General features: G+C 41.4%; 1 protein-coding gene across 1 annotated transcript; it reads left to right on the top strand.

The window, feature by feature from the left end:
* The first annotated feature begins 1,163 nt into the window (after nucleotides 1–1,163).
* On the top strand, nucleotides 1,164–21,951 carry CCNJ (cyclin J). The gene is made up of 6 exons (XM_077455235.1): nucleotides 1,164–1,474; nucleotides 2,174–2,293; nucleotides 5,795–6,005; nucleotides 17,540–17,839; nucleotides 17,959–18,118; nucleotides 21,021–21,951. The coding sequence occupies exons 2-6, from the start codon at nucleotides 2,225–2,227 to the stop codon at nucleotides 21,427–21,429; spliced, it is 1,149 nt and encodes a 382-aa protein (XP_077311361.1). The 5' UTR covers nucleotides 1,164–1,474; nucleotides 2,174–2,224; the 3' UTR covers nucleotides 21,430–21,951.
* Nucleotides 21,952–23,901: the final 1,950 nt, after the last annotated feature.

The following is a 23,901-nucleotide window of genomic DNA, read 5'->3' as shown; positions in this document are numbered from 1 at the left end:
TATGACTGGCAGGATCAGCAGGCTAAAATTACATTATATATATTACATATATGAGGCTGTAAGGATTCATACCTCCCAACTTTTTGAGATGAGAATGAGGGACCTATCAGCAATAGTATGCAGGCATAAGACACACCCCTTGTCACGCCCCCTTAAAGGAGACTTGTACAAAAAACAATATTGGTTAAACCCACAAGTGCTTTTTTTTACCATTACTATTTATTCCTTTATATTGTTTTTTGGAATTTACAAATGCAGCAATTTAGAAATCAGATGAAATGTTAAGTGCTGGAAAACACTTTTTGATAGATAAAAAGTGCATTTTATATATATATCTTTATAGATCAGACCAAAATGAGGCGGAATGAGGAGGAACGAGGGACAGCGAGACACTGCTCCAAATCAGGGACAGTCCCTCCAAATCAGGGACAGTTGGGAGCTATGGGGATTGTGGGGATTACAGTATTCCTCTGGAGGTGTGCAGTGAAGATATCTCTTTGAAGTGAAGCAGCCAGACCACCTTGTGAATGAATTGTCCCTACATGACCTGCATTGCCCTCTCTTATCACAGCGCAACTCGCTGCCTCCCTAGCTAGGACCAAGCCCCGCCTCCAACCCCGCCCAGCCACCCACACACTCAATGCTTGGGGGCGTTGAATGAGTCCAAGCCACCGCCCTCTCTTGTGTCCTTTCACGCCCCCTGACTGCACATTCCCACCCTATACCACGCCTCTCTGTGCCTCCGTCCACGCCCCTCGGCAGCGCCCATGCCGCTCCACTCTCTTCTCGCCCACGGCCGCTGGCTGCACATCCCCAGCCTAAGTCACGCCTGCGCAGGCAGGGGATGTGAAGGGAAAAACAATGGAAGAGAATGGCTTGGGACAGGGATGTGCAGGCAGCAGCGTAAAGGAAAGGCGTGTCCTGTCTGCCTATTACCCAGCCCAAGTCACTCTACGACCTTGCTTCTCCACTCCCCCTGCTTCATTATCTCCATCTCAAGCCACGCCCCTTATTTCCTTACCTCCACGCCTGCCACCCGCCCAATCCACGCCCCCACCTGTACATTCCCAGCCGAATCCACGCCCCCGGCTTGTACATCCCCAGCCCCAAGCCGTGACGTAGCCAGATGTGTAGAGTCCAATCCGGCTACGGTACCCTGGAAGAGCCAAACTAATTCGGAGGGCGGGTATCGTGTTTCCTTGCTCGTATACCGAGTCTGAGAAGCGCGTAGTGATTGGTGAACGCCAGAAGGCCGTGCTGAAAGCTGCCCTGCTATTGGCGGAGGCCTCCAGCGGCATGGGTCCGAGTGCAGGCTTTGTATACAGTCAGTGAAGCTCGGCCCTTTAACAATGGATGGCGAGAGCTTGGCCGATTGATGGACGGGGCCGGCCAGCAGAACAGGGGGGATCGGTGACGGGGCGGACGAGATGCACTTGGGCTGTGAGCGGCGATCCGGAGCTGATTAGTGAGCGAGGTCGGTGGGGAGGGGGGAGGGGAGGGATGGGGAACTTTCACGGGGGGCGAATGTGAGTGTGCCCGGAGGGGGGGGGCTTTGTTGGCTGCAGCCTGGGAACCTCCATGGACATCACCCCCTGTGCACAGCCCATTACATGACATAGGTGCCCCAAACATCGCCTGGTTTATTATTATCAGCAGCCTTGGAGCTGTATGGGACTTTATCATAGAACAAGCTGGGACCCCCCTAGTCTGCTCAGCCAATCACCGAGCTCATCCTGGAAAATGTCATCTTACACTCAGATTGCATTAATATCAGTGAGATCTTTATATAAACCATGTGATTGCAATGCTTACATCTGATTGGACACTGGAGGGAATCATTTGATTGAGATATATACTGTGTGTGTATACACACACACACACTTTTATTTTTCAAAGGTCCCTCTTGTATCTTCATGATTGGGTGTCCCATCATTCCTCCTAATGACCTTAGCTGGCCTTTTCCTTCCTTCCCATCAGCACATTAATGAGATGTGCGGGTGTGAGGAGTCGGGAAGGGTTAATCCTCTGTTGGTGGGATTTTAATTAAGTGCAAATAAGAGAGCGGGGAGAGTGTGTGTTCTGATGATGTGCTGGGCCCTTTGTATGGAAAGTTCTCAGGGGCCGGCCCTTTATAGCTCATGGAGGAAACTCAACTGACCGCCTTGTCTTCCAGGCTGAACTACTTCTTCTCCTCCTGGTATTGGACCTCCTGACGTCTCGGGCCATGGAGCTGGAAGGCTTGTGGTGGAAGGGCCAGCTGGCTGCCGATATCCACCAAGCGCTCCGCTATAAGGTAAATGGGAGAGACCCCGGATTGTAGGGGGTCCCATGCAATAAAAAGGGACACTTAATCCAATTTTATCAATTGAGTTATGGCCTCCCGTAATCTGTAGTGTCCACGCTTTGGGAGTAAAAAAAAAGTTATAAGTTTGCCTGATTGAGTTTTGCAATTGTTGAGTTTAAACTCGTGCATAGAGTTGCCACCTTACCTAATAACGGTTTAAAGTTATTGTTGGTATTAAACTATTGCAACTTGAAAAAAAAAGTTTTGTGTCGCCAACTTCCCATTTTTTTATTATTATTCCATTTGTGTCACCAGCTTTTCCAATTTTTAACACTTAGTTGCTATAATTGTTTGTTATTTAAACTCCAACTGAAACTTGATAAAAAAAATTGTATCGCCTACCAGATTTATTATTATTATTATTATTTAGCATTCACAAGTTATAATTTGGTAACGTTAAACTCTACTGCGACGTGTAAAAAAATTAAAACCATTTGTGTCATCAGTTTGCCTACTTTTAACATTTACAGACTAAATTTGTTGGTTGTAAACTTTATTGCAACTTCTTAGGGGGGGGGCGGAAGAAATGTAAAGCCCCATACACACTATCAGTTTTTTCCTTCAGGTTTACCAAAACCTTGTAATCTGATGTCCAACCTTAGGAGTTTCAATTTGTATGCAATCCAGGCAGGCCCTGGCACTACATGGTTTTTGGTAAATCTGAAGGAAAAACTCAGCAGAAAATCTGATAGTGTGTATGGGGCTTAATACTTGTCCCCATATCACTGTTTTTTGTATACCCGTTTAGCATATTTACAACATCCAAAAAAAAAAAAAAAAAAATTATATATATATTTATATAAATTTTTTTTTTTTTTATGTTAACACTTGTAAAACCCCCCAAAAGTATCCAAGTGAGCATTAAACCCTTTAAAACAGATCATACAAGATTACATATTATTACTATAGAGTGTATTGTATAGGACTTTTAGAACTACTATACAAATGATATTTCTATTTACATATATTAGCAAATAATTTTTTTTTTTATGTGGGCATATTTAATGTAAAAAAGTTAATAAATATTTACAAAATTATCTATCTTCTTTCCCCCCCCCCCCCCTTGAGCAACATCACAGACCAAAACCACAAGCCGTTCAGATCACCTCTGCCCCCCACACTGCCATTAGGATAGGCTCTAAATTAAATTGCATGTGTATAGATTTAGAGAATACATTTTTAGTGTGGGGGGGGGGGGATATTAGAATTTTGTATTTTAGTGTAGAGAGAAAAAAAGTGAGATGTGAGATTATATATCATCACATCTGACTTATTTTTTTTTTCTACACTAAAATACAAAATTAAAATATTTTTTTTTTTTGTTTTTTTTCCTCTCCTAAAAGATATTCTATACATATGTAATTTAACTTTGACACATTTTTGGTTTTGTGCCTATTCTGATGGCAGTGTGGGGGGTAGAGGTGATCTGACCGGCTTGTGGTTTTGGTCTCCTTTCTGTGATGTTGCTCTAGGGGGAAGATCCTTGGTGTTGCATTGTCTTGTAGGTCTTCTGGCTGCTCCTAAGTTGAAGCCAGCTGGTCAGTTCCCCATGCCTCTGTTCACACTCCGGTGTTAAGTAGCAGGGAGCCGGCAGTTTCCTTTAGGGCATATGTGTTTGAAAATACTTTCTGAGCAGGCTCTGGGGTGCTACCACAAATAGATTTTCACGGTTTTAAATCCCTTTTGTTATTCAACAGCAGGAGAGGGGGGGATGTTCCTTAAAACAGCAAAGTGGCCAGCGATTGCAAAAGCCTCTTGTGTTGCTACAAGTGTTCAGGGTGGTGGAGGGTCTGCAGCTCATCCTTATTGCTAAGTTTTGGAAATATAGCCCCTTATTTTCTGTAAATACTCATTTACATTCAACAGAAAATAAAGTATTGTTGTGCTCAGTTCCGGCACTTAATTTGGTCCAGCGCCCATTTAAGTGGATTGGGTTGCCATGGTTGCTCACATTAATTAATTTGATGAATTGTTCTGTAGAGCAGTCATGTCTATAATCTGCACAATTCAATTAGAAGCTCAGACATTTTCAAGTCTAAAATATAAGGGGGTGCTTGTTGGAAATGTTGGTGTACTGTGCATGTGTAGGATGAGTCAAATTTTATTTATATTTTGAACAATGACCTAGTGTGTGTGTGTGTGTGTGTGTGTGTGTATAGTGAGTGCACCCATTGTGCTTCTTTTGTTGCATAGGTACAAGTACTATTTACTGATGTCTTTCTAAAAGTAATAGGTTTAGTTGGCTGCCAAATGCTATCCCATTGACATTGTCTTTCCTTCTCTACCACCCCGCTCTCTGATGGGTTGCTGCATTTTTCTATTAACTCAGTCATTTTCAACTTTGAGCAATATATGGTAAAAATTTATTTTGAGCCGTTCTTAATCGATTAAAAATGAGCGATCATTATATTTTTCGTCCAGGGACATTTTGCCCTAGTCTTAACATGGTTAACTGTTTCTGCCACCCCCCCTCCTTCTCCCCCCCCCCATCCATGGTCAACTTTAAATACTACAAGCCTAATTAGTGTCTCAAAGTAGTTGCTTGTAGTAACTGATGGGGGTAAAGCAGGTCTTGACTCAAAAATTACTTTTCCACAATTTAATCTTCTCCGGTTTGCTCTGTTTTTAAGGGGGTGGGAGAAGACCCTTTCTGAAATAACAAAAAAAAAGAAAAACATTTTTATTAGATTTATACACATTTTATTTTCTTAAATTGTTCTCATCTCTAGCCTTATACCCAGCCTCCTGGGGTGCTGACGTCGGATATCTCAGGACGCATTACCCACCATTCATGTAAACAGACACCAGTTCTTACACATGTGCTGAGATCTGCCACCACGTCAATGGAGGGGCTGGCTCCAGGAAGAGACAGCCGACTCCTGGTGATGTCAAAGATGGAGGGGTGGGATGAGACCTGGAGTAGGAGAGCAGGGCGGAAGAAGACCACACAGGATCAATTGGACTAATGTTTTTTTAAGCTCTAGAAGGAAGTAGAGGGTCTTTCCTTTTTTTTTTTTTTTTTTTTTTTTTGTGAAGTTCTTCTTTAATTATCCACTCCCTCTTCATGTAAGCAAGTGCAAACTGTTGCAAGATGGTATTCTGGCAAAGCTGTAGTGCAGGGAATTACATTGATATTGGATACTTATGCTAGTTTGATTCAAAAGAACATTTAAATTCATAAAGGTATTACCGTAAATGGTGATCACTACCTACATTTTAGTTAAAGCAGTTCTATGCAGTAAGGTTAAAAAATAAAAAAACTTTTATAATCGGTTTAAAATTCTCAAAGTAAAAAAAGATATATCAACTAATGGAACTGAATATGGATGGAAACTTTTTTGTTAATTACTGTACAAGAATGCCAGAAGGATCTGTGTGACAGAGGTTAATGTATTCTCTCCAATTGTCTGCAAAGCTCAAATTACCATTTTGCTGTCTCTGTTTACTTAGGAATTGAAGCTTCCGTCCTACAAAGGCCAGTCTCCCCAGCTGAACCTAAGACGCTACTTTGCAGACTTGATAGCTATTGTCAGCAATCGGTTTAAACTGTGTTCGACTGCTCGCCACCTCGCTGTGTACCTGCTGGACCTCTTCATGGACAGATATGATATTTCTATCCAACAGCTCCATATTGTGGCCTTATCATGTCTGCTGTTGGCAAGTAAGCGATTTTTATTTAATATGCTAAAAACATGTTCTGCATTGGAACTTGCAATATGTTTTTTCTGTGTCCTGACTTGTTTGTATGGAGAGGATTCTTCTCTATCCAGTTAAAAGTTCAGAATTTAACTTGGTTATTAACACTGACCTTCTGTCATGTCATCTGTGCAAAGTCAAATGTGTTCGGCCTTGGGCTAAGCTGCCTCCAAAGCTGGTGTAATTCCATCAGCAAGTTTTCTCTATTTTATTTTAACCGGGGGGGGGGGGGGGGGGGGGGGGGATCTGTATAGAGAGAGAATGTGCCTTTAGTATGTTTTTGACATGTTCTTTGCCCAAACACAGAACGGTGCCAGGTAAAGGGCCTATTTACATAAGCATTTACCTCTGAAGAGTGATGTGCGTTGAATTATTTTTCAGAGGGTACCTGACAGACAGTAAGGAGGTGATATGTCTCCTCCCCACCTCTCTTTATCCTTGCTTTAGCTTTGCCGGCGGTCTAGCCGCGCTGTCCCATTGATTTCAATGGGTAGGAGCGGTGAATACACCATTCCTTCACCGCTCCAAAGATGCGGCTAGCACACCGCTCCAGTGTGAAAGCCCTCAGGCTTTCACACTGGAGTGAAAGGGGCCGTTTTTTTTTTTTTTTTTTTTTTTACAGGGCAGTTGCAGTAGGACCCTAGTCATACCGCCTGCCAAACCAAACACAAGAGGGGGGTATAATTCTTGCCGTCACAGCCATGGCAAGTATATAACCACATAGGACTGGCTTTGCAACTTAAGAAGAGCAGTAAAAGTGTGGCTCAAGTACCTTTTTTTTTTTTTTTTTTTTTTTTTTTTATTTTTTTTTTTTTTTAAGCACCACAGGTGTAAACTTGGCCTAACTTTGTTTCCCTTTCCAACTGCACATGTCGCCCCTCCCCCGGACCCCCTTATTGGTTTAATAGACTTCAATGGACACACTGCAGAAATGGATGCAGTGCATTATTTTTTATTTAAAAAAAAAAAAAATTTAAAGAATGCAAAACTCCTCAAACAACGCATGTGCAAAAAAAGTTTAAAAGCAAAATGCATAGGTGTGCACCAGACCTTTTTATAATGCATGTGACCATTTACAGCTCCATAGGAGGGGGGCTGTCAACTCATCCTTTTTCATTATTAATATATGACAAGTATACAAGATCTCTATAATTACATCCCATCGGTTCCTTGTATAGCTGCACCAATAATCATCAAGAATTGTTATTGCAATTTTTTTTTTTTCGTTTTCGTTGTGATTTTGGGAAAAAAGTGTTTCACGATTCTTGGTGTGCAAAGAATTCTCTCTGCTTTTCTGAAGCCACAGCCATTTGGGCAGTCCATCAAGAATCGCAACATTCTTTAGCAGTGAACTTAATTAGAAACATTGTAACAATTTGTCAATGGACTAGACTACTGTGTAAGTGAGGAAGGTTTAAACACTAAACCTTTTTCTGACATTTGTTGGTTTCAAGTTTTAAAATTTATTTATTTTTTTTTTTTTTATTATTTTTTTGTATAATGTGAAAGATTTTACATTGTGAGAATCGTGTGGTGTGTGTGTTTTTTTTTTTTTTTTTTTTTTTTTTTTTTTTTTCTAAGCAAAAAAATGTGATTCTCATTTTGGCCAGAATTGTGCAGCTCTAGTTCCTTACATGCACTTAATCAGCCATTAAATCTGTGATACATGTTGGTCATTAAAGAGGCAAGTTGCCACCTGTTGCAAAATCGGAGACTAAAGAAACGGACCTTGTCTCTGCTAAAATTTGTTGGTAACAGCTGAGATTAAAAATAAGGCATTAGAGAAGCATGGAAAATTGCAGCCTGTTCATTTACACTCTCTTTATTTTATTTATTTTTGTGGGGGTTGTGTGTTATGGCAGGCTTCCTGGTAACTAATAAATGCATTGTTAAACCAAGGAAAGTTATTCATACTGTCAGATTCTTTCATGGTTGTATCACTGTATACACCCTCCCTGAACAGACCCCCCCCCCCCCCCCCCCAATATGAAATGGGCAGATTCAGACAGGGATAAGGTGGACTGTGGCCTATCTGCTGGCGGAGCCATGTGTTTATCTGGGGTAAGGTTGGCCATACATTTTATACAATTTTCTTACTGTTTCCTTTAGGCCCCTTTACCACAGCCGTTACTTGGCTGCAATTTTGGTGCGATTTTCAGGGAATGTCTGTGTAAACTTGGTCTATGGACCTCAACTTGCATCAGTCGGACCAAAGCAGTACAGGGACTACTTTGAAGTTGGTGCGAACTTGAAGTCACACAGATATGAATGGTTATCATTGGGAATCATGGGGTACGACTTGTCATGCGACTGTCCAAAGTCTCACAAGTGTGAAAGGGGCCTTAGATTTACCTTCAACTAATGTAGTACAAGGGCCTGCCTGATTGCATAGAAATTGAAAGTGTTTAAGTTTGACCTCCATATTATACGGTTTTGATAAATCTAAAGGAAAATGTGTATAATGTATGTCCAGCCTTACAGCTAGGGTATGTGGATAGGCCTTCAAATGACTACATGGACTTTCCTGTGCTTACTCAAACTTGTCTATATACAGCATATTCCATGCATGCTTCATGACGGATTGTGGGTGATAGTATAGAGTGCGGTTCACTAGCTTGTATCTTGAGATCTAAGGGCTGTGCTCTTTTGAAAGATGTGCAGATAAAAGCAATATAAATCAATCCCGCTCTCACTAATTGCCACAGCAGCACATTTACAATCATCAGTAGCATTTCCTGTGTCCTTGATTAGTCTCAGGCTTTTTTGATCCTGTAAACCATTCTTGGTATTCAAGTTTTTAACCACTTGGGACCAGGCCTCTTTTTGAGATTTGTTTACAAGTTAAAAACTTGAGAGAATAAAATGGCGGTTGTTTCAATACTTTGTCACACCGTATTTGCACAGTGGTCTTGCAAGTGCACTTTTTTTGAAAAAATACACTTTTGAATTAAATAAGACAACAGAAAAGTTAGCCCAATATTTTATTTTTATTTTTTTAATTATATATTGTGAAAGATAATGTCACACTTCAAAATTGCATCCGCTTGTGGAATGGTGACAAACTTTTACCCTTAAAAAAATCTCCATAGGCAACGTTTTAACAATTCTACAGGTTGCATGTTTAGACTTGCAGAGGAGGTCTAGGGCTAAAATTATTGCTCTCGCTCTACTGATCGCGGTGATACCTCACATTTGTGATTTGAACACCATTTTCATATGCAGGCGCTACTCGCGTATGCCTTCACTTCTGTACACAAGCTCAGTGGGACGGGGTGCATTTATTTATTTATTTTTGAGTGTAAAATAAAAATCCAATCAGCCACAGAGACCACTATTATCAGAAACCAGACTGCTGGCCAAAGAGGCTACTGGGGTTATGGCAGCTAACGCTATCCCTCTTCAAAGTTGGGATGTATATCGGCGTGCGGCAGTCTGGAAGTGGTTAACTAACTTTCTTCCATAAGACCCCTTTCACACTGGGGCTGCTTTCACAGTAAAGCGCCACTTGGTTTTTAGTGGTGCTTTTCAGCCGCTAGCGGGGCACTTTTAACCCCAAATAAGGGGTTAAAAACTCCCTTGTTTGCAGTGCTGCTGGCGCGCTTTTCCTGTGCTTCGGAAGTGCTGGCCATTGATTCCAATGGGCAGGTCATTTTGGGAGTGCTAAATGCAGCGCTCCCAACCTGCCTCAAAGATGCTGCTTGCAGAACCTTTCGGAACGTCCTGCAAGCGCACCGCTCCAGTGTGAAAAGTTGCACTTGAATGAGAGATATCTATATCTCATGCTTTTGCTTCCTTTTATGATGCAACTGTATTTACTTGTACTTGGTTCTTTAATTGTATTACCCACATATGTTAAGGCCTAGGGCTGCAACTAACGATTATTTTCATAATCGATTAATCGGCCGATACGCACGCACGTACACGTGTGTGTGTGTGTCCCAGTATAGATGACACATTCCTCCCCTTTCACATGGTGTCACTGCCCCACCTTCTCTCAGTGCTTCCCCCCCCCCCCCCTCAGGGCTTCCTGCGCTCTGCGGCGCGTCTATCGGAAGGCTGCTGGGTAGAGGGGGAGGAGGAGCCGAAAGCAGCGCAGGTGCGTTGCTGGCGGGACGTCAGCTGGGTGGAGAATGCAAGCAGGCGTAGCTGCGTGCTCATGGATGTGGTGCATGCGTAGGACACCGGAGGATACACAGGATTCTAATGGACCGGCAGGCGGGAAGGTGCGGACTAGGGGTGCAACGGATCAAAAACTCACGGATCGGATCGTTCTTTGGATCAGAGTCACGGATCGGATCAATTTTTGGATCGGCAAAAAAATAACACTATCCCCGCCCCCTCAGCCACATTGTTTATTTAAATAAAAGGTATAACACTATTCCCCCCCCAAATAAAATGCAGCTTATTACAAGCATAAAAACATAGTCAGCATATCACTGATGATTTGTGCCAAGCTCACCACCGATCAAAGTTCCTCCAAACAGACCGCCGTGATGAGTCCCGGGATGCCTATTGGTGCAAATCGTCCGTGATATGCTATGTTTTTATGCTTGTAATAAGCTGCATTTTATTGGGAGGGAGAGATAGTGTTGTACCTTTTTTATTTAAATCAACAATGTGGCTGTGCCGAGCAAGTGGAAAGGCTTGGGATTCGATAATGACTAACTACTATCTAATAGATAGTAGTTAGTTGTTAGATTAGGTAATAAATGTAGTGGTACCTGCATAAAAGAAGTTTTGAATGAGGACAGGCAAGGCATCCAGCGTGACTCCTCCAGAATTCCTTCACTTGGGCTGACACAGGCTGAACGCGCTGGGGGTGACTTCAGCGTACAGCTCGCCGCCGCTGCGTATACCAAGATGGCCGCCAGCTCCGGAGCTAGGCCGAAGCCGCAGCCTTTCCTAAGGCCGCGGCCCGCTCTGTGGATCACATGGTGCGGACCAACTAATCGATAATAAAAATCGTTGTCAACGATTTTCATCATCGATTAATATCGATTAATCGTTTCAGCCCTATTAAGGCCCCATTCACACCTCACTCTTCACTTGAAGCTCCAATCACTGGAGGAGGGGGGAAAAATAGTTGGTTCTCATCTCCACCCCAAGTCGTTTGAAGCTCAAAGTTCTGGAGATTTGAGCGTTCTGCTCAAATAAAAAATAAAATAAAATGCAAAGTTTTTTTATATGCAAATAACAAAAAATCATCACAAATTAATGTTATACATAACCTTTTAAAGATATTCAATTCTTTAACTGACAATTGTGCAGTTGTGCGACATGGCTCCCAAACAAAATTGAAGTCCTTCCCCCCCCCCCCTAAAAAAATAAACAAACAACAATGGAAAAACTAAGAATCCTGAAATACCTAGCAACAAATGATGGAACAGATACGTTTTCTCTATAAATAAATCGCCAAAACACAAACCCTGTATAAAAAATAAAATAAAATAAAATGCAAGTCGTGCATGAAAACACACGGAAAAAATATCGCTTAACCACTTCCCGCCCGGCCTCTAGCAGAATGACTGCTGGGTGTCATATGACGTCCAGCAGGATAACTGCAATCGGTGGTGTCAGTCTGACGCACCACTACACCAATCTCGGTATAGAGCATCTGACGGAGGCTCTTTACCACCATGATCAGCCATGTCCAATCACAGCTGATCATGATGTAAACAGGAAGACATTTATTGGCTTTTCCTCACTCGCGTCTGGCAGCCCCCTCCCCTGGGGATGCCCACCCAGGACCACCAGGGATGCCATAGTGTGTCCAATACATGCCAATCAGTGCCCATTATGAATTTTTTTATTTATTTTTTTTGCACATAAAATAAAAACCCCAGCAGTGATCAAATGCCACCAAAAGAAAGCTTTGTGGGAACAAAATGATTTAAAAAAAATTTGGTAAAGTGTTGCATGACCGCGGAATTGTCATTCAAAGTGCAACAGCTCTGTAAGCTTAAAAATTTGGCTTGGGCAGGAAGGGGGTGTAAGTGCCTGATATTGAAGTGGTTAAAGTGGTTGTATACTCGATTTTTTTTTTTTTTTTTTTAACTTTTTACCTACAGGAAAGCCTATAATAAGGCTTACCTGTAGGTAAAAAAATAAAAATATCTCCTAAACCTGTACGGTTTAGGAGATATTCCCCTTGGTATGCGCCGCTGACTGCAGCGGCGCATGCGCACAAGGGGATTCTCGGCCTGAAAATCCGGCAGTGGCCGGCCGGAATGAAATCTCCCGCGCGCATGCGCGGGAGTGACGATATCGTGGCTCCGGCCACTCACAGCGCCGGAGCCGCGATACCCGGAAGAAACGCAGAGGGAGCATGTCGGCTCCCTCGGCGTGGATCGGGCCAGATGTCGGGGCCTCGTTCTAAGGTAAGTATTTCATAATGAGCTAGTATGCGGTGCATACTAGCTCATTATGCCTTTTTTGCTTTGCAGGTTAAAAAAAAAAAAAAAAAAAAATGTGCGGGTTTACTACCGCTTTAAGGACGCTACTCTCAGGTGTGAATGCAGCCTAAATCTGATGTAGTTTCAGTGTTGACAGCGGGCGGTTAGGCTCGGTTTATGCTGCTGTGATATGGGATCCATCTTGTGAGGCCCCAAGTCGCGTTTTATGTTAAATTCAATGTTTCCCTATGAGAGCCATCTTAACTCGTATTACATAAGTCGCTCCATCTTTAGAAAAGGTTCCTGCACTACTTTGGTCCGACTTGGGTGCTATTTCAGCCTTTTTGTACAGGCTCCTTAAAGTGGGGTGCCCCCTAAAAAAAAAAAAAAATTAAAAGTCAGCAGCTACAAATACTGCAGCTGCTGGCTTTTAATAATCGGACACTTACCTGTCCCAGGGTCCAGCGATGTGGGGGAACGAAGCCCCCCCCCCCCCTCGCTCCCCGCTCCGCTCGTGGCGCCGTCATGCATACTGTGGGCACCCGGCTGTGGCTTCACAGCCGGGCACCCACTGCGCATGCGCGAGCGGCGCAGGGCGCCGTGATACGCCGTACAGTCACCTGGGACACATGACAGGTCCCAGGTGAATGTGCGGCGCGAGGGGAAGTGATGTCACCAGCCCGGGCAATGAAGAAGGCAGACTACGAGGGACCCCCTAGCAACCGGTATTTAGAGGTGAGTAAAAAATTTTTTTTTTGCCAAATTTTTTTTGATTTTTTTTTAACGAATTTTAAGTAATTTTATTTTTTTGGTGGCAACACCACTTTAATGGCATGCAAGTTTAAAGGAAGTCGCAGACAAAGTTGTATGACTTTTCCATTGCAGCAGTGTGAACCGAGCCTTAAGCCCCATACACACTATCAGTTTTTCAGTTTTTCTGCTGAGTTTTTCCTTCAGGTTTATCGAAACCATGTAGTGCAAGGGCCTGCCTGATTGCATACAAATTAAAGCTCCTAAGGTTTGACCTCCATATTCTATGGTCTTGGTAAATCTGAAGGAAAAACTCAGCAGACAAACTGATGGTGTGTATGGGGCTTTAAGAAAACATCTGCACATCTTCTACCTATTGCACCAAATGTAATAGAGATCACTTGAACTTTTATCCCCTGCTAATAAAATGTTAGCCCTTCTATGACCACCTCCCCTTTTTTTTTTTTTTTTTTTTTTTTTTATATCCATCAAATCTCAGGAGAATTTATACAAGAAATGAATGAATGGCCCATCTGGGCATGAGTATAGCATCTACTTGAGGTTCATGTACCGGAGAAATAAACTTGTTTAACCTAATTTTCTGTTAGAAGGGTTAAATGTCTAACTTTGGGAGTAGCTTTTATTTTTGCACATTCAAAAAAGTGAAACTTAAAAAGCCTGCTAAACTAAGGCTGGCTATAAATGGTAGAATTTCGAAAATTCATTGATTTTGACATTCGGCCAACCAAGCCTTCAATTTCATCTCGTGTTGCTACAGAAAATAATTTTCGTGGCTGGGAATCTTCTATTCTTTCCGGGAATTTTCATTTCTTGCACATGCGCATTTCTTTTTCAGTTACATTTCTCGCACGATTCTCTCATCGTTGATTAGAAAATAGTTTGTTTTTCAAAAAATGTCCAACATGTCCGATTTTTCTCAAATTTGATTACGGAGCGAAAATCTGCTGTTGCTGCAGCTCACTAATGGTGTGAAATACGCACACATTCTTAGAGGAGATTTTTCAAAAGAAAATTCAAATTCAACCCATATATGACCTGCCTAAGGCTGACCATAAACTAAACTAAGCCGTCCCAGCCAAGGGAACACAATATTGCTAGCAACTATAGCCACTGGCAATAATCGCATGACAAAAACCTGACGTGCTGGTTATACCCAAGTCCATCAGTTGGATTCATTTGGGTACATTCAGCCTGCCCATAGATGGTTTGAATTTTGGCTAGTCCCTGAACTGGCCAAGATTCGAACCATCTATGGCCGTCTTAATTAGAAAGAAAGGGATTGGGGTGGGGAGGTTGTAATTGTATGTATCAACTATGTGGGCTTTTTTTTTAATTTTTTAATTTTTTAATTTTTCTCCTTTAACGCCAGGAAGTTAAATAGACGGTTGACATATACACAAAATGTTTACCTGCCAAACAATTTCTAATAGTATTTAGACATCTGCCTCCCAGTTTTATCCTGGTGGGTCCTCGTAGAACAATTGTGTTATTCATACAATCCAGTTGTATTTATAAAGCTTGTACAGAACCATTCCTGTCCATAACAGCTAATCTAATTGCCCCTTTCAGGCGGCCATACTGGAACAACGGATTTGACTATAATTGTGATGAGCAGTAAAAGCATATATCCGTTTTGATATCGCTAATAATAGCATGTTGTAAATTGCTTACTATGCTTTATCTCTGCCTAATTAAAAGGGGGGGGGGGGTGATTGCGGATTATATATAATGGCACCAGAATATTTTCCTAGTTTTCCACTTTAGCACGGTGTAATTTTCGAAGTGAATTTCAGTGCGTCTGTACACATCGGTAGCATTCATACTGGTGAATATATTTTCCTTTAGCACACAAAATTAATGTATTGTCATGAATTTCATTTCATGCATTTTCACATATGCAGATTAGAATAAATAATGTAACAGCAGAACGCTGGCCTCAGGAATCCCGCTTCTCATTAGTTTGTTATCCAAAGGTCACTTTGATGCAAAGACATTTTCTAAGTAGCTGTCGTATTTTGTCAAAGGGAATGTAGCAGAATTTTAAGTGTGAAGGCTGAGTCTTCCATTATAGTAAAGCTGTAAACTAGCCAGGACAACAAAGAATCAATCTTTTTTGGTATTTAGATTTATCCTGTGGTGGCGTTTAGGGGCTTGCTCGCACAATTTGCATTGGGCAGCCTTGCCCAGTGTAGTCCCAATGCAAAGAGGGCAGTTTTCCCTTTTTCTTTGTTTTTAACCACTGCATTGCACTGACGCTTGCTGGGGAAAAAAACGACTGTATGCACAGCGAGTTGAGGGCTATTTTACAACTTATGCTTTTTAACCACCTCCCACCCACCGTATAGACAATATGACGTCGCCCCAATCTTGCCGCACTTACGATCAGACGCGCTTTGTCTCTGGGACATGATGTGACCCCCCCAAATCTCTGTAAAGAACGGATAATGTGGCTCTTTACCCATGTGATAAGCTGTGTCCAATCGCAGATCATTTGTAAACCAGGAGATGCTGGTTATCTACTCTCCTCGCCTCACACTGCCTGACGATCAGCAGCATTTCCTCACAGATACATATTATCAGTGCAGACCCAACAGTGCCCGTTTGTGAGGCAAATCCATGCTGCCTCATCCGCCCAAATCGGTGAAGGAGAAAAATTACCCAAACGGAAACGAAACCTTTTTGTGGAAAAAATACATTTTGGTCTATTTCTTGTTTTAGCAAAAAAATAAAACCCAGATTTAATAACGACAAAATAAAGCTGTATTTGTGTGAAGAAAAATTATTGGGTGGCACAGTAGTGTAGTGGTTAGCACTCTCACCTAGCAGTAAAAAGGGTCGCTGGTTTGAATCCCAACCACAAAACTACCTGCCTGGAGTTTGCATGGGTTTCCTCCGGGTACTCCGGTTTCCTCCACACTCCAAAGACATGCAGGTAGGTTAATTGGCTTCTGTTGCAAATTGGCCCTAGTATATGAATGGGGACCTTGGATTGTGGGCTCCTTGAGGGTCGGGACCGATGTGAGTGTACAGGTATTGGGACAATTGTAGACACTCAGGTTGGACAGGATGGACTGGTGTCTTTATTCAACCTTACTAACTATGTAATTATATAAAAAAATTTTTTGGGTGCAGCGTTGCATAACCGTGCACTTGTCGTTCAAATGCTTTTTATTGTTTGGTCCTATAATGGAATACATGGTCAAACTTGCAAATGGTGAGGTTCAGAAACAAGGAGTTTAATGTAAATCTTGACTTGCATACAGAGCCCCCCCAATTTATCTACTTGACCCGTGACAGATTTTACCCTTGCATGACCATTTTTTGCTATTCAGTGATTTCATCACTGTTATTTTAACTGGCAGTTGCATGTACATGCAACACTGTATGCAAATGGGATTTTATCCTATAAATTTTTTTTTTTTTAATCCCACAAATTGAGCTTTCTTAGTAGTATTTGATCACCACTTTATAGAATATAAAAAAAAAAAAAGGCTAAATATTTTGGGGGGAGGGGGAAACATCTGATTTCTTCATAAATGTAGGCCAAAATATATTCTGCTACGTGTCTTTGGTTGGAAAACATAACAAAAACCCAATAAGTGTATATTGGTTTATGTGAAAGTTATAGCACAGTTATGCTGTGTATAACTACTGGACTTTGCATCTATAGACTCTATACTGTAATGACGGTCACCAGAAACTTATAGTGGGACTGTGATAGTGTGGCAGACAATCTGGCACGAACAGACACCATCTTGGAGGCACACTGTCATTGTTAGTGACACTAATTCAGTGATAATACTGTACACTAACACTGTACTAATGAATCTGACTGTGAAGGGGTTAGCGTCTAGGGGCAATCAAGGTTAACCGCATGCCTAACCAGCTATGTGCCGCTTTTACTGTATGACCTGGCTGTCTTTTCTCCCTGCCTTTGTCAGTTTGCTGTTTACTGTACAGAGAACTCTGTGATTGGACACACCTGATCAGCTGATTTCAGCAGAAATCTGTTGCCAAACTCGTGCAACGTTCAATTGCAGCATGGGTCAGCAGGGAGCACGTGCATGCACACCCCGAACCTGGAATAAGCCTGTCTCGTACGTGATTGTGCCTGTACCTGCTGTGCCCGCTCGCAGTATATATACTGTGAGCAGTTGGCTGATTTAAAAAAAAAAAAAAGCGCACTGTGGAAGACTATCTTAAAAAGTATATTAATTTCAGGTCTGTCTCCACCCAATCCATACATGTGCACTCCATGATCTGTATTGGCGTGCATGCATAAGTTGATTATACAAGAGAATCGGCTTGCATTCCTTACTCTTATCTGTTTTTACAGGTAAATTTGAAGACAAAGAAGATCGAGTGCCAAAGCTGGAGCAGCTGAACAGTCTGGGCTGTATGACCAACATGAACCTGGTGCTGACCAAACAGAACCTTCTTCATATGGAGCTTCTGCTGCTGGAAACATTTGACTGGAACCTGTGCCTCCCAACTCCTGCCCACTTTATAGAATACTACTTATCCATTGCTGTCCATGACACTGATCTCCATGATGGCTGGCCTATGATCTGCCTGGAAAAGACCAAGATCTACATGGCAAAATATGCAGATTATTTCTTAGAAGTGTCTCTGCAAGGTACAGCACACGTTATCCCCTTATATTGTCAGAGCCAAGTGCCAGTGGTCTTTACAATGTGTAAACATGTCGTTATGTATGTAATATAATTTTATTTTATTTTTTTCCCCCCTTCATAGATCACATATTTTTAAATTACCTCCCATCACTTGTGGCAGCAGCATGTGTAGCAGCTTCCCGCATTATCCTGCGACTTACACCTTCCTGGCCAACAAGGCTCCACCGTCTCACAGCGTATGCCTGGGATGTTCTTGTGCCTTGTATTGAAAGGCTACTGATGTAAGTACAGGAATGATTTTTTTTTTCCTCCCTCCTTAAAGCCTAAAATATATTATAAATTTATTATAGCTCAACTACATGGGTGATTTTAATTTCTGTAGTAGGGATTTGTCCCATCATGTCACACAATGCAGGCAGATATCAGAAAAATATCACACATTAGTTCAGCTCAGTAATGTATACAACGCACTTACATTTTTTATTTTTTTTTGGGGGGGGGGGGGGGGGGGGTTTCATGCAGTGTAACTACCTCAATTTGTACTATCCCTCTTGCAGAATACTGTACAGTACAAATGGCAAAACTCAAAGGTGGAGCAAAATGCAACACAAGGAGTCAGGTGTGCTGTGCTGCATGGAGCATGCTCAATGGAGAGAGAAAAATTTAGCTCATCCATATGCTGCTTTTCTTTTGACTGTCCAGTAAAAGTGTAGAAAGGAGAGCTGTAAGTGAAAAAATCCTTTGGCAGATAAAACCATTATCGCTTGTGTAGTTGAAGTTCAGCTTTAAATATCTCCAGTAGCAAGAGAATAAAATCGCCTGTGTAGCTTTTGCTGGGTTATTTGTCCATATAAATGAAGCAAGAAGTTTAAATATTGCAGGAAGTGTTAAAATCAACGACTTTAAACAAGTCCTCCTATAAATCCAATGTCAAATCAATAACTGTGAAGAAGTTATGAATACGAGTCTATGTGTTTTGCTCCACCAGAGATTCCCCTCTCAATACTTGATCTCTATAGTCCTTATGACAGAAATGCCACATATGTAGTAATTCAGTCCACCATGTGGGGCATCACTAATGGAGGCTGCAGCTTATGGGTGAATTACAGAACGCTGTACCCTTAAGGCTGTGAGCTCCCACGTAACAAATGACAGATGCCTCCCAAGACTAGGCTTCCCCTGGTTCTAATAGACATCATGTGTTGTGTCTGCCCCTTACATGTTACGCCACAGGCATGGCTTATTTATTTTCAAATATCTGAAAAGTATGGTGCCTTTTTGTATTCATATTTTGTACAACCACCTTTTGCTGTACTTACCCCAAAAAACTTGCAGCTGCTATGTCTCTACCAGCTTTGCACATCTAGCGTAGCCATTTTTGGCCATTCTTCTTTGCAAAATAGCTCCAAGTTCTGCCAGATTGCATGGAGAGTGTCTGAACAGCAATTTTCAAGTCTTGCCACATCTTCTCAGTTTGATTTGGGTCTGGACTTTGACTGGGCCATTCTAACACATGAATATGCTTTGAAAACATTGCATTATAACTCTGGCTGTATGTTTAGGGTCATTGTCCTGCTGGAAGGTGAACCTCTGCCCAGTCTCATCTTTTGTAGACTCTTAACAGGTTTTCTTCTAAGATTGCCCTGTGTTTGGCTCCATCCATCTTCCCATCAACTCTGGCCAGCTTCCCTGACCCTGCTCGAGAAAAGCATCCCTACAACATGATGCTGCCACCACCATGTTTCACAGTGTGGATGGTGGGGGAATGGTGTGTTCAGGGTGATGTGCAGTGTTGTTCTGCCACACATTGAACTTTTTGGCTTTAAAGCAAAAATGCTATTTGGGTCTCATCTGACCAGAGCACCCTTTTCCACGTTTGCTGTGTCCCCCACATAGCTTCTTGCAAACGGGACATCTTATGGCTTTCTTTCAACAGTGGCTTTCTTCTTGCCACTCCTCCATAAAGGCCAGATTAGTGTATGACTAATAGTTGTCCCGAGGACAGATTCTCCCACCTGAGCTGTGGATCTCTGCAGCTCCTACAGAGTTACCATGGGCCTCTTGGCTGCTTCTCTGATTAATGCTGTCCTTGCCCAGCCTGTCAGTTTAGGTGGCTGGTCATGTCTTGGTAGTTTTGCAGTTGTACCATACGCTTTCCATTTTCAGATGAATTGAATAGTGCTCCGTGAGGTGTTCAAAGCTTTATTATATTATATTATATTATAACCTAACCCTGCTTTAAACTTCTCCAACCTTATCTCGGACCTGTCTGGTGTGTTCCTTGGCCTTTCATGATGCTGTTTGTACACTAAGGTTCTCTAACAAATCTCTAAGGGCTTCACAGAACAGCTGTATTTATACTGAGATTAAATTACACACAGCTGGACTCTATTTACTAATTAGGTGACTTCTGAAGCTAATTTGGTTTCACTCGATTTTAGTTGGGGTTATTAAAGTAAAGGGGGCTGAATATAAATGCACGTCCCACTTTTCAGATATTTATTTGTAAAAAAGTTGAAAACCATTTTATAATTTTCCTTCCACTTCACAAATGTCACTTTGTTGGTCTATCACATAAAATACTTTTAATTTTGTGGTTGTAACGTGACAAAATGTGGACAATTTCAAGGATAATGAATACTTTAAGGCACTGTACATTAACAATAGTAAAATGTAAGGTTTGCAGAACCCTAGGTGTGATGGCACTCAATCTGATTTTCCTGCTGCTGGAAATCTGGGTTATTTTTATTTTGCTAACTGGTATTTCATTGAATGGTTAAGTACGAAATTTAGTTTTGTAAAGGCAAGAACCCAAAGCCTAAGTTTACCTTAAATAAAAAAATCAGCACAAGGGACATTATTTGGTTTCAGTGACATGTGTCCTCCTTTCATCAGTCTTCCTCCCCTACCACTGTAAACTTCTGGTGCTGCTGGGTTTAGTAGATCTAAGGGGACCCCTTGAGTGCCTGATTGTGCTCTTCTTCTTTCTGCCAGCTGCTCCATTAATAGAAACTGTTACTACAGTTTCCATGAATGATAATGGATCTATGAATTGAGGGCGTGTGGATGATTGAGAGGTTCCATATGCATGAAGACCTTGATGCTATGGTAACACAAACTGTTAGAAGCAAAACCTCTATAAAACATTACTGATTGTTTGTTTGTTTTTGTTTTTCTTTCCAGTGCACATGACAATGATGTAAAGGAGGCAAACAAGCACAAATCGCAACTGAGCCACTCCGCAGCACCATGCATATTTCCTCAGTCGCCCATCACACCACAAGCTCATGTCCAGCAACACCTACCCCAATTCCTGCAGACCCAGCACCAACTACAGTTCCACCTCCCTACCCCTCAGCAGCCGAGCTGCCAACAAATTGTCTCTGCCGCTCACACCTCTGCATTCCCTCTCCAGACGTGTACGTCCAGCCTGACCACCGGTGTCCAACCACGGACACACATACAGACTGCTGCCAGTGTGTCATTAGCTGCTGTACCTATAGAAGTGAAACCGTGCATAGGGGTGACCTATAACAGAAGCTTCCCAATGAATGGACACTACTCTTGTATAACTCAGTGCTTCGAGAGGTGATGACAGCCACCTCCACCCTCTGTCCTGCTCTTGAAATACATACTGTGAATTGACAGTCCTTATACTTTTTTTTTTTTTTTTTTTTGTTTTGTTTTGGGGGATTTCTAGTGCTCCCATAGAGACTAGCGCAGGAAAGCGCTCTTTGAAAGCCAATAGCGGCACAACCACTTGACGGTGCTAAAGAACTGTTTGACCAAGTGCTTTTCAGACCATGGTCTTCAGGGAACTTGTCTTTCTGAAGACATCTTCGCTGTGTGATGAAGGAGATTACAGTATTAGTCTTTAGCAATGTCACATGTCCATAATTGCCTGGCCAGTTATAACGTGTTCACAATGGTGCATGTTCATCTGAAGTACGGTTACCTATGCCATTCTGTACTGGTCAACTCTAAATCGTCATGTTCTAATGTTTCCATTATACCTCATATATTTTCCCCTTTTATTTTTTTTTATTTTTTTCTCCTTTGTTTTTAAAGCAATATTCCACACTAACTCAGGGAAATAATATATAACTCTATTTCATGCTGCTGGTGTTTTATTTAATATAGAGTTAGAAAAGTGCTAGACAAGTCCCAAAAGCTAGATAGACCAGAAGACACCAAGGCTCCCTCAGACCTTTCCACTGGTGCCTAATTCCTGACCTTCATTTGATGTCAAGGAATGAATATATCTTGCCTTGAAACTTCTGCCTGGCTCCTACATTCATTGGCTAGCTGGTAGCTAGTACCGTCCTGGGTTAGATGTCTTTAATGTTTTGCTTTTGTCTGGCAAAGGTCTAATAAATCTAAGCTGCTTTTCAGCCCCTTTTTGGAACGTGTTTCAAACGGAGTATCAAAACGCCTTGCATTATGAGTGTAAATCATGTAGTGTTATAGATATTGCAGCATGATATTGACATAAGAGGGGGGGGACATGGACCTTGGTAGTTGACTCTCTTATTGTTCTAGGTAAGGTTTTGATAGTGTAGATAGACTTCTAGTTTAATGTGTTATTTCTTTAGAAACCAAAATGAAAGCAACCAAAATCAATGTAAAGTTCAGCCTTTGTATGGTCGCCTGAAAAGTCTTTGATCAGTGGACTCTTGCAGGCTTCCTTCCATACCGATGCAATTTCGGTGTGTTTTTAGAGTAATAAAGTAAACTTAATCACACTTTTTGTTACAGATAGGGTGTATCCCAAACCCTATTTTTTTTTCAAGAGGTGGAAATGTTTGGTCATTTGATTGAAATTTATTTAAAGCTGTTGCTGCAGAGTCCCAATAATGTAAGAGTTGTAAATTCTATTTTATTACTATTTTTTCTTAACTTAGTTTGTAAATTCAATAGGGTTTGCTGATCATAATGAAATGGCATTCATATAGTGTGTTTAGAAAGGTGGGGCTTATTAACAAAAAAACTCAGGCCAAGAGCAGGGGTGTGTATTAGTCTGTAACAACCTATCAGAAGCAAGTTTAGTCATGCTAGAGGTTTAATGGTTATCTGGTGGTTGGTTGCTATAGGCTGGGACATATCATTGTTAAATAAAGCCAAGTGTTTTCATTCCAAAAGTGCCAGAACACTAAAGATCCTCATTTTTATAAGATAACATTCCAGTTTGAGGACTTCATGAGTGTCTTTATTTATCTACCTCATTTATTATGAAGCTCTGTCCTAACTTGAATAATAGCTGTCTTGTGAGCCTGACTCTTAAGGGTTTTTTTTTTTTTTTTTTTTTTTCCCCTCACAAAACTACTCTAGAACATACTAGTTTATTACTAACACTGGAGTAAATGTTCTTTGAAGATTTAATAGAGCGACAAAGAAATTATAGTATGCTATCCAGTACTTGGCATTTGTATATAGGGCTTTTTTTATAGAAGGCAGCAGGACCAGACTAAAGACACTACATTTTCTTTATTTATTATGTAGCATAATCCTTTTTGTTTGGGTTTTCTTTGTTTTTTTTGTGCACGAATATTATCAAAGCAGCCAAAGCGATGTTCACTAAGGAGCTGTTCATTAAGAAGGGACTCAAATGCATTGTTACATGTTTTGCATACAAGCCAAAATGTTGTGGGATTCAGATGGGGTATATGGAAACTCTTGGATTATTACACCACAACAAAGAATTCTGAATGAGTGCTATGCACTTCAGACTTTTTTTTAAAATAAATTTTTTTTTTTTTGCCTAAAAAAAGTTGTCGACTCTTCTTAAAAATAAACGACTTGGCTTAATAGGTTTGTTTTTGGTACTTTGCGTAGCAATATGCCTCCTGAAAATATAAAACAAAGTTAAAAAAAAAAGTATTCGTTTTTACTCCATCCCTAAAAAAAATAAAAAATAAAAAAAATAAATTGGTAATGTTCCAGTGGAAAGGAGCAGCTGGAACCCAGGAAGACCACGCTTGCTTGGCCAGTAATTTTAAAAGAGAAGCTTAAAAAAAAAAAACACAACTTTTCCTCTACCGTTTGTAATCTCTTTAAAACTAGTGCT

The sequence above is a fragment of the Lithobates pipiens genome, unplaced genomic scaffold, assembly GCF_037356315.1.
Source record: "Lithobates pipiens isolate NorthernLeopardFrog02 unplaced genomic scaffold, aLitPip1_a1.2 Scaffold_25, whole genome shotgun sequence".
Classification (NCBI taxonomy): domain Eukaryota; kingdom Metazoa; phylum Chordata; class Amphibia; order Anura; family Ranidae; genus Lithobates; species Lithobates pipiens.
This window is presented reverse-complemented; position numbering and strand designations above follow the sequence as displayed.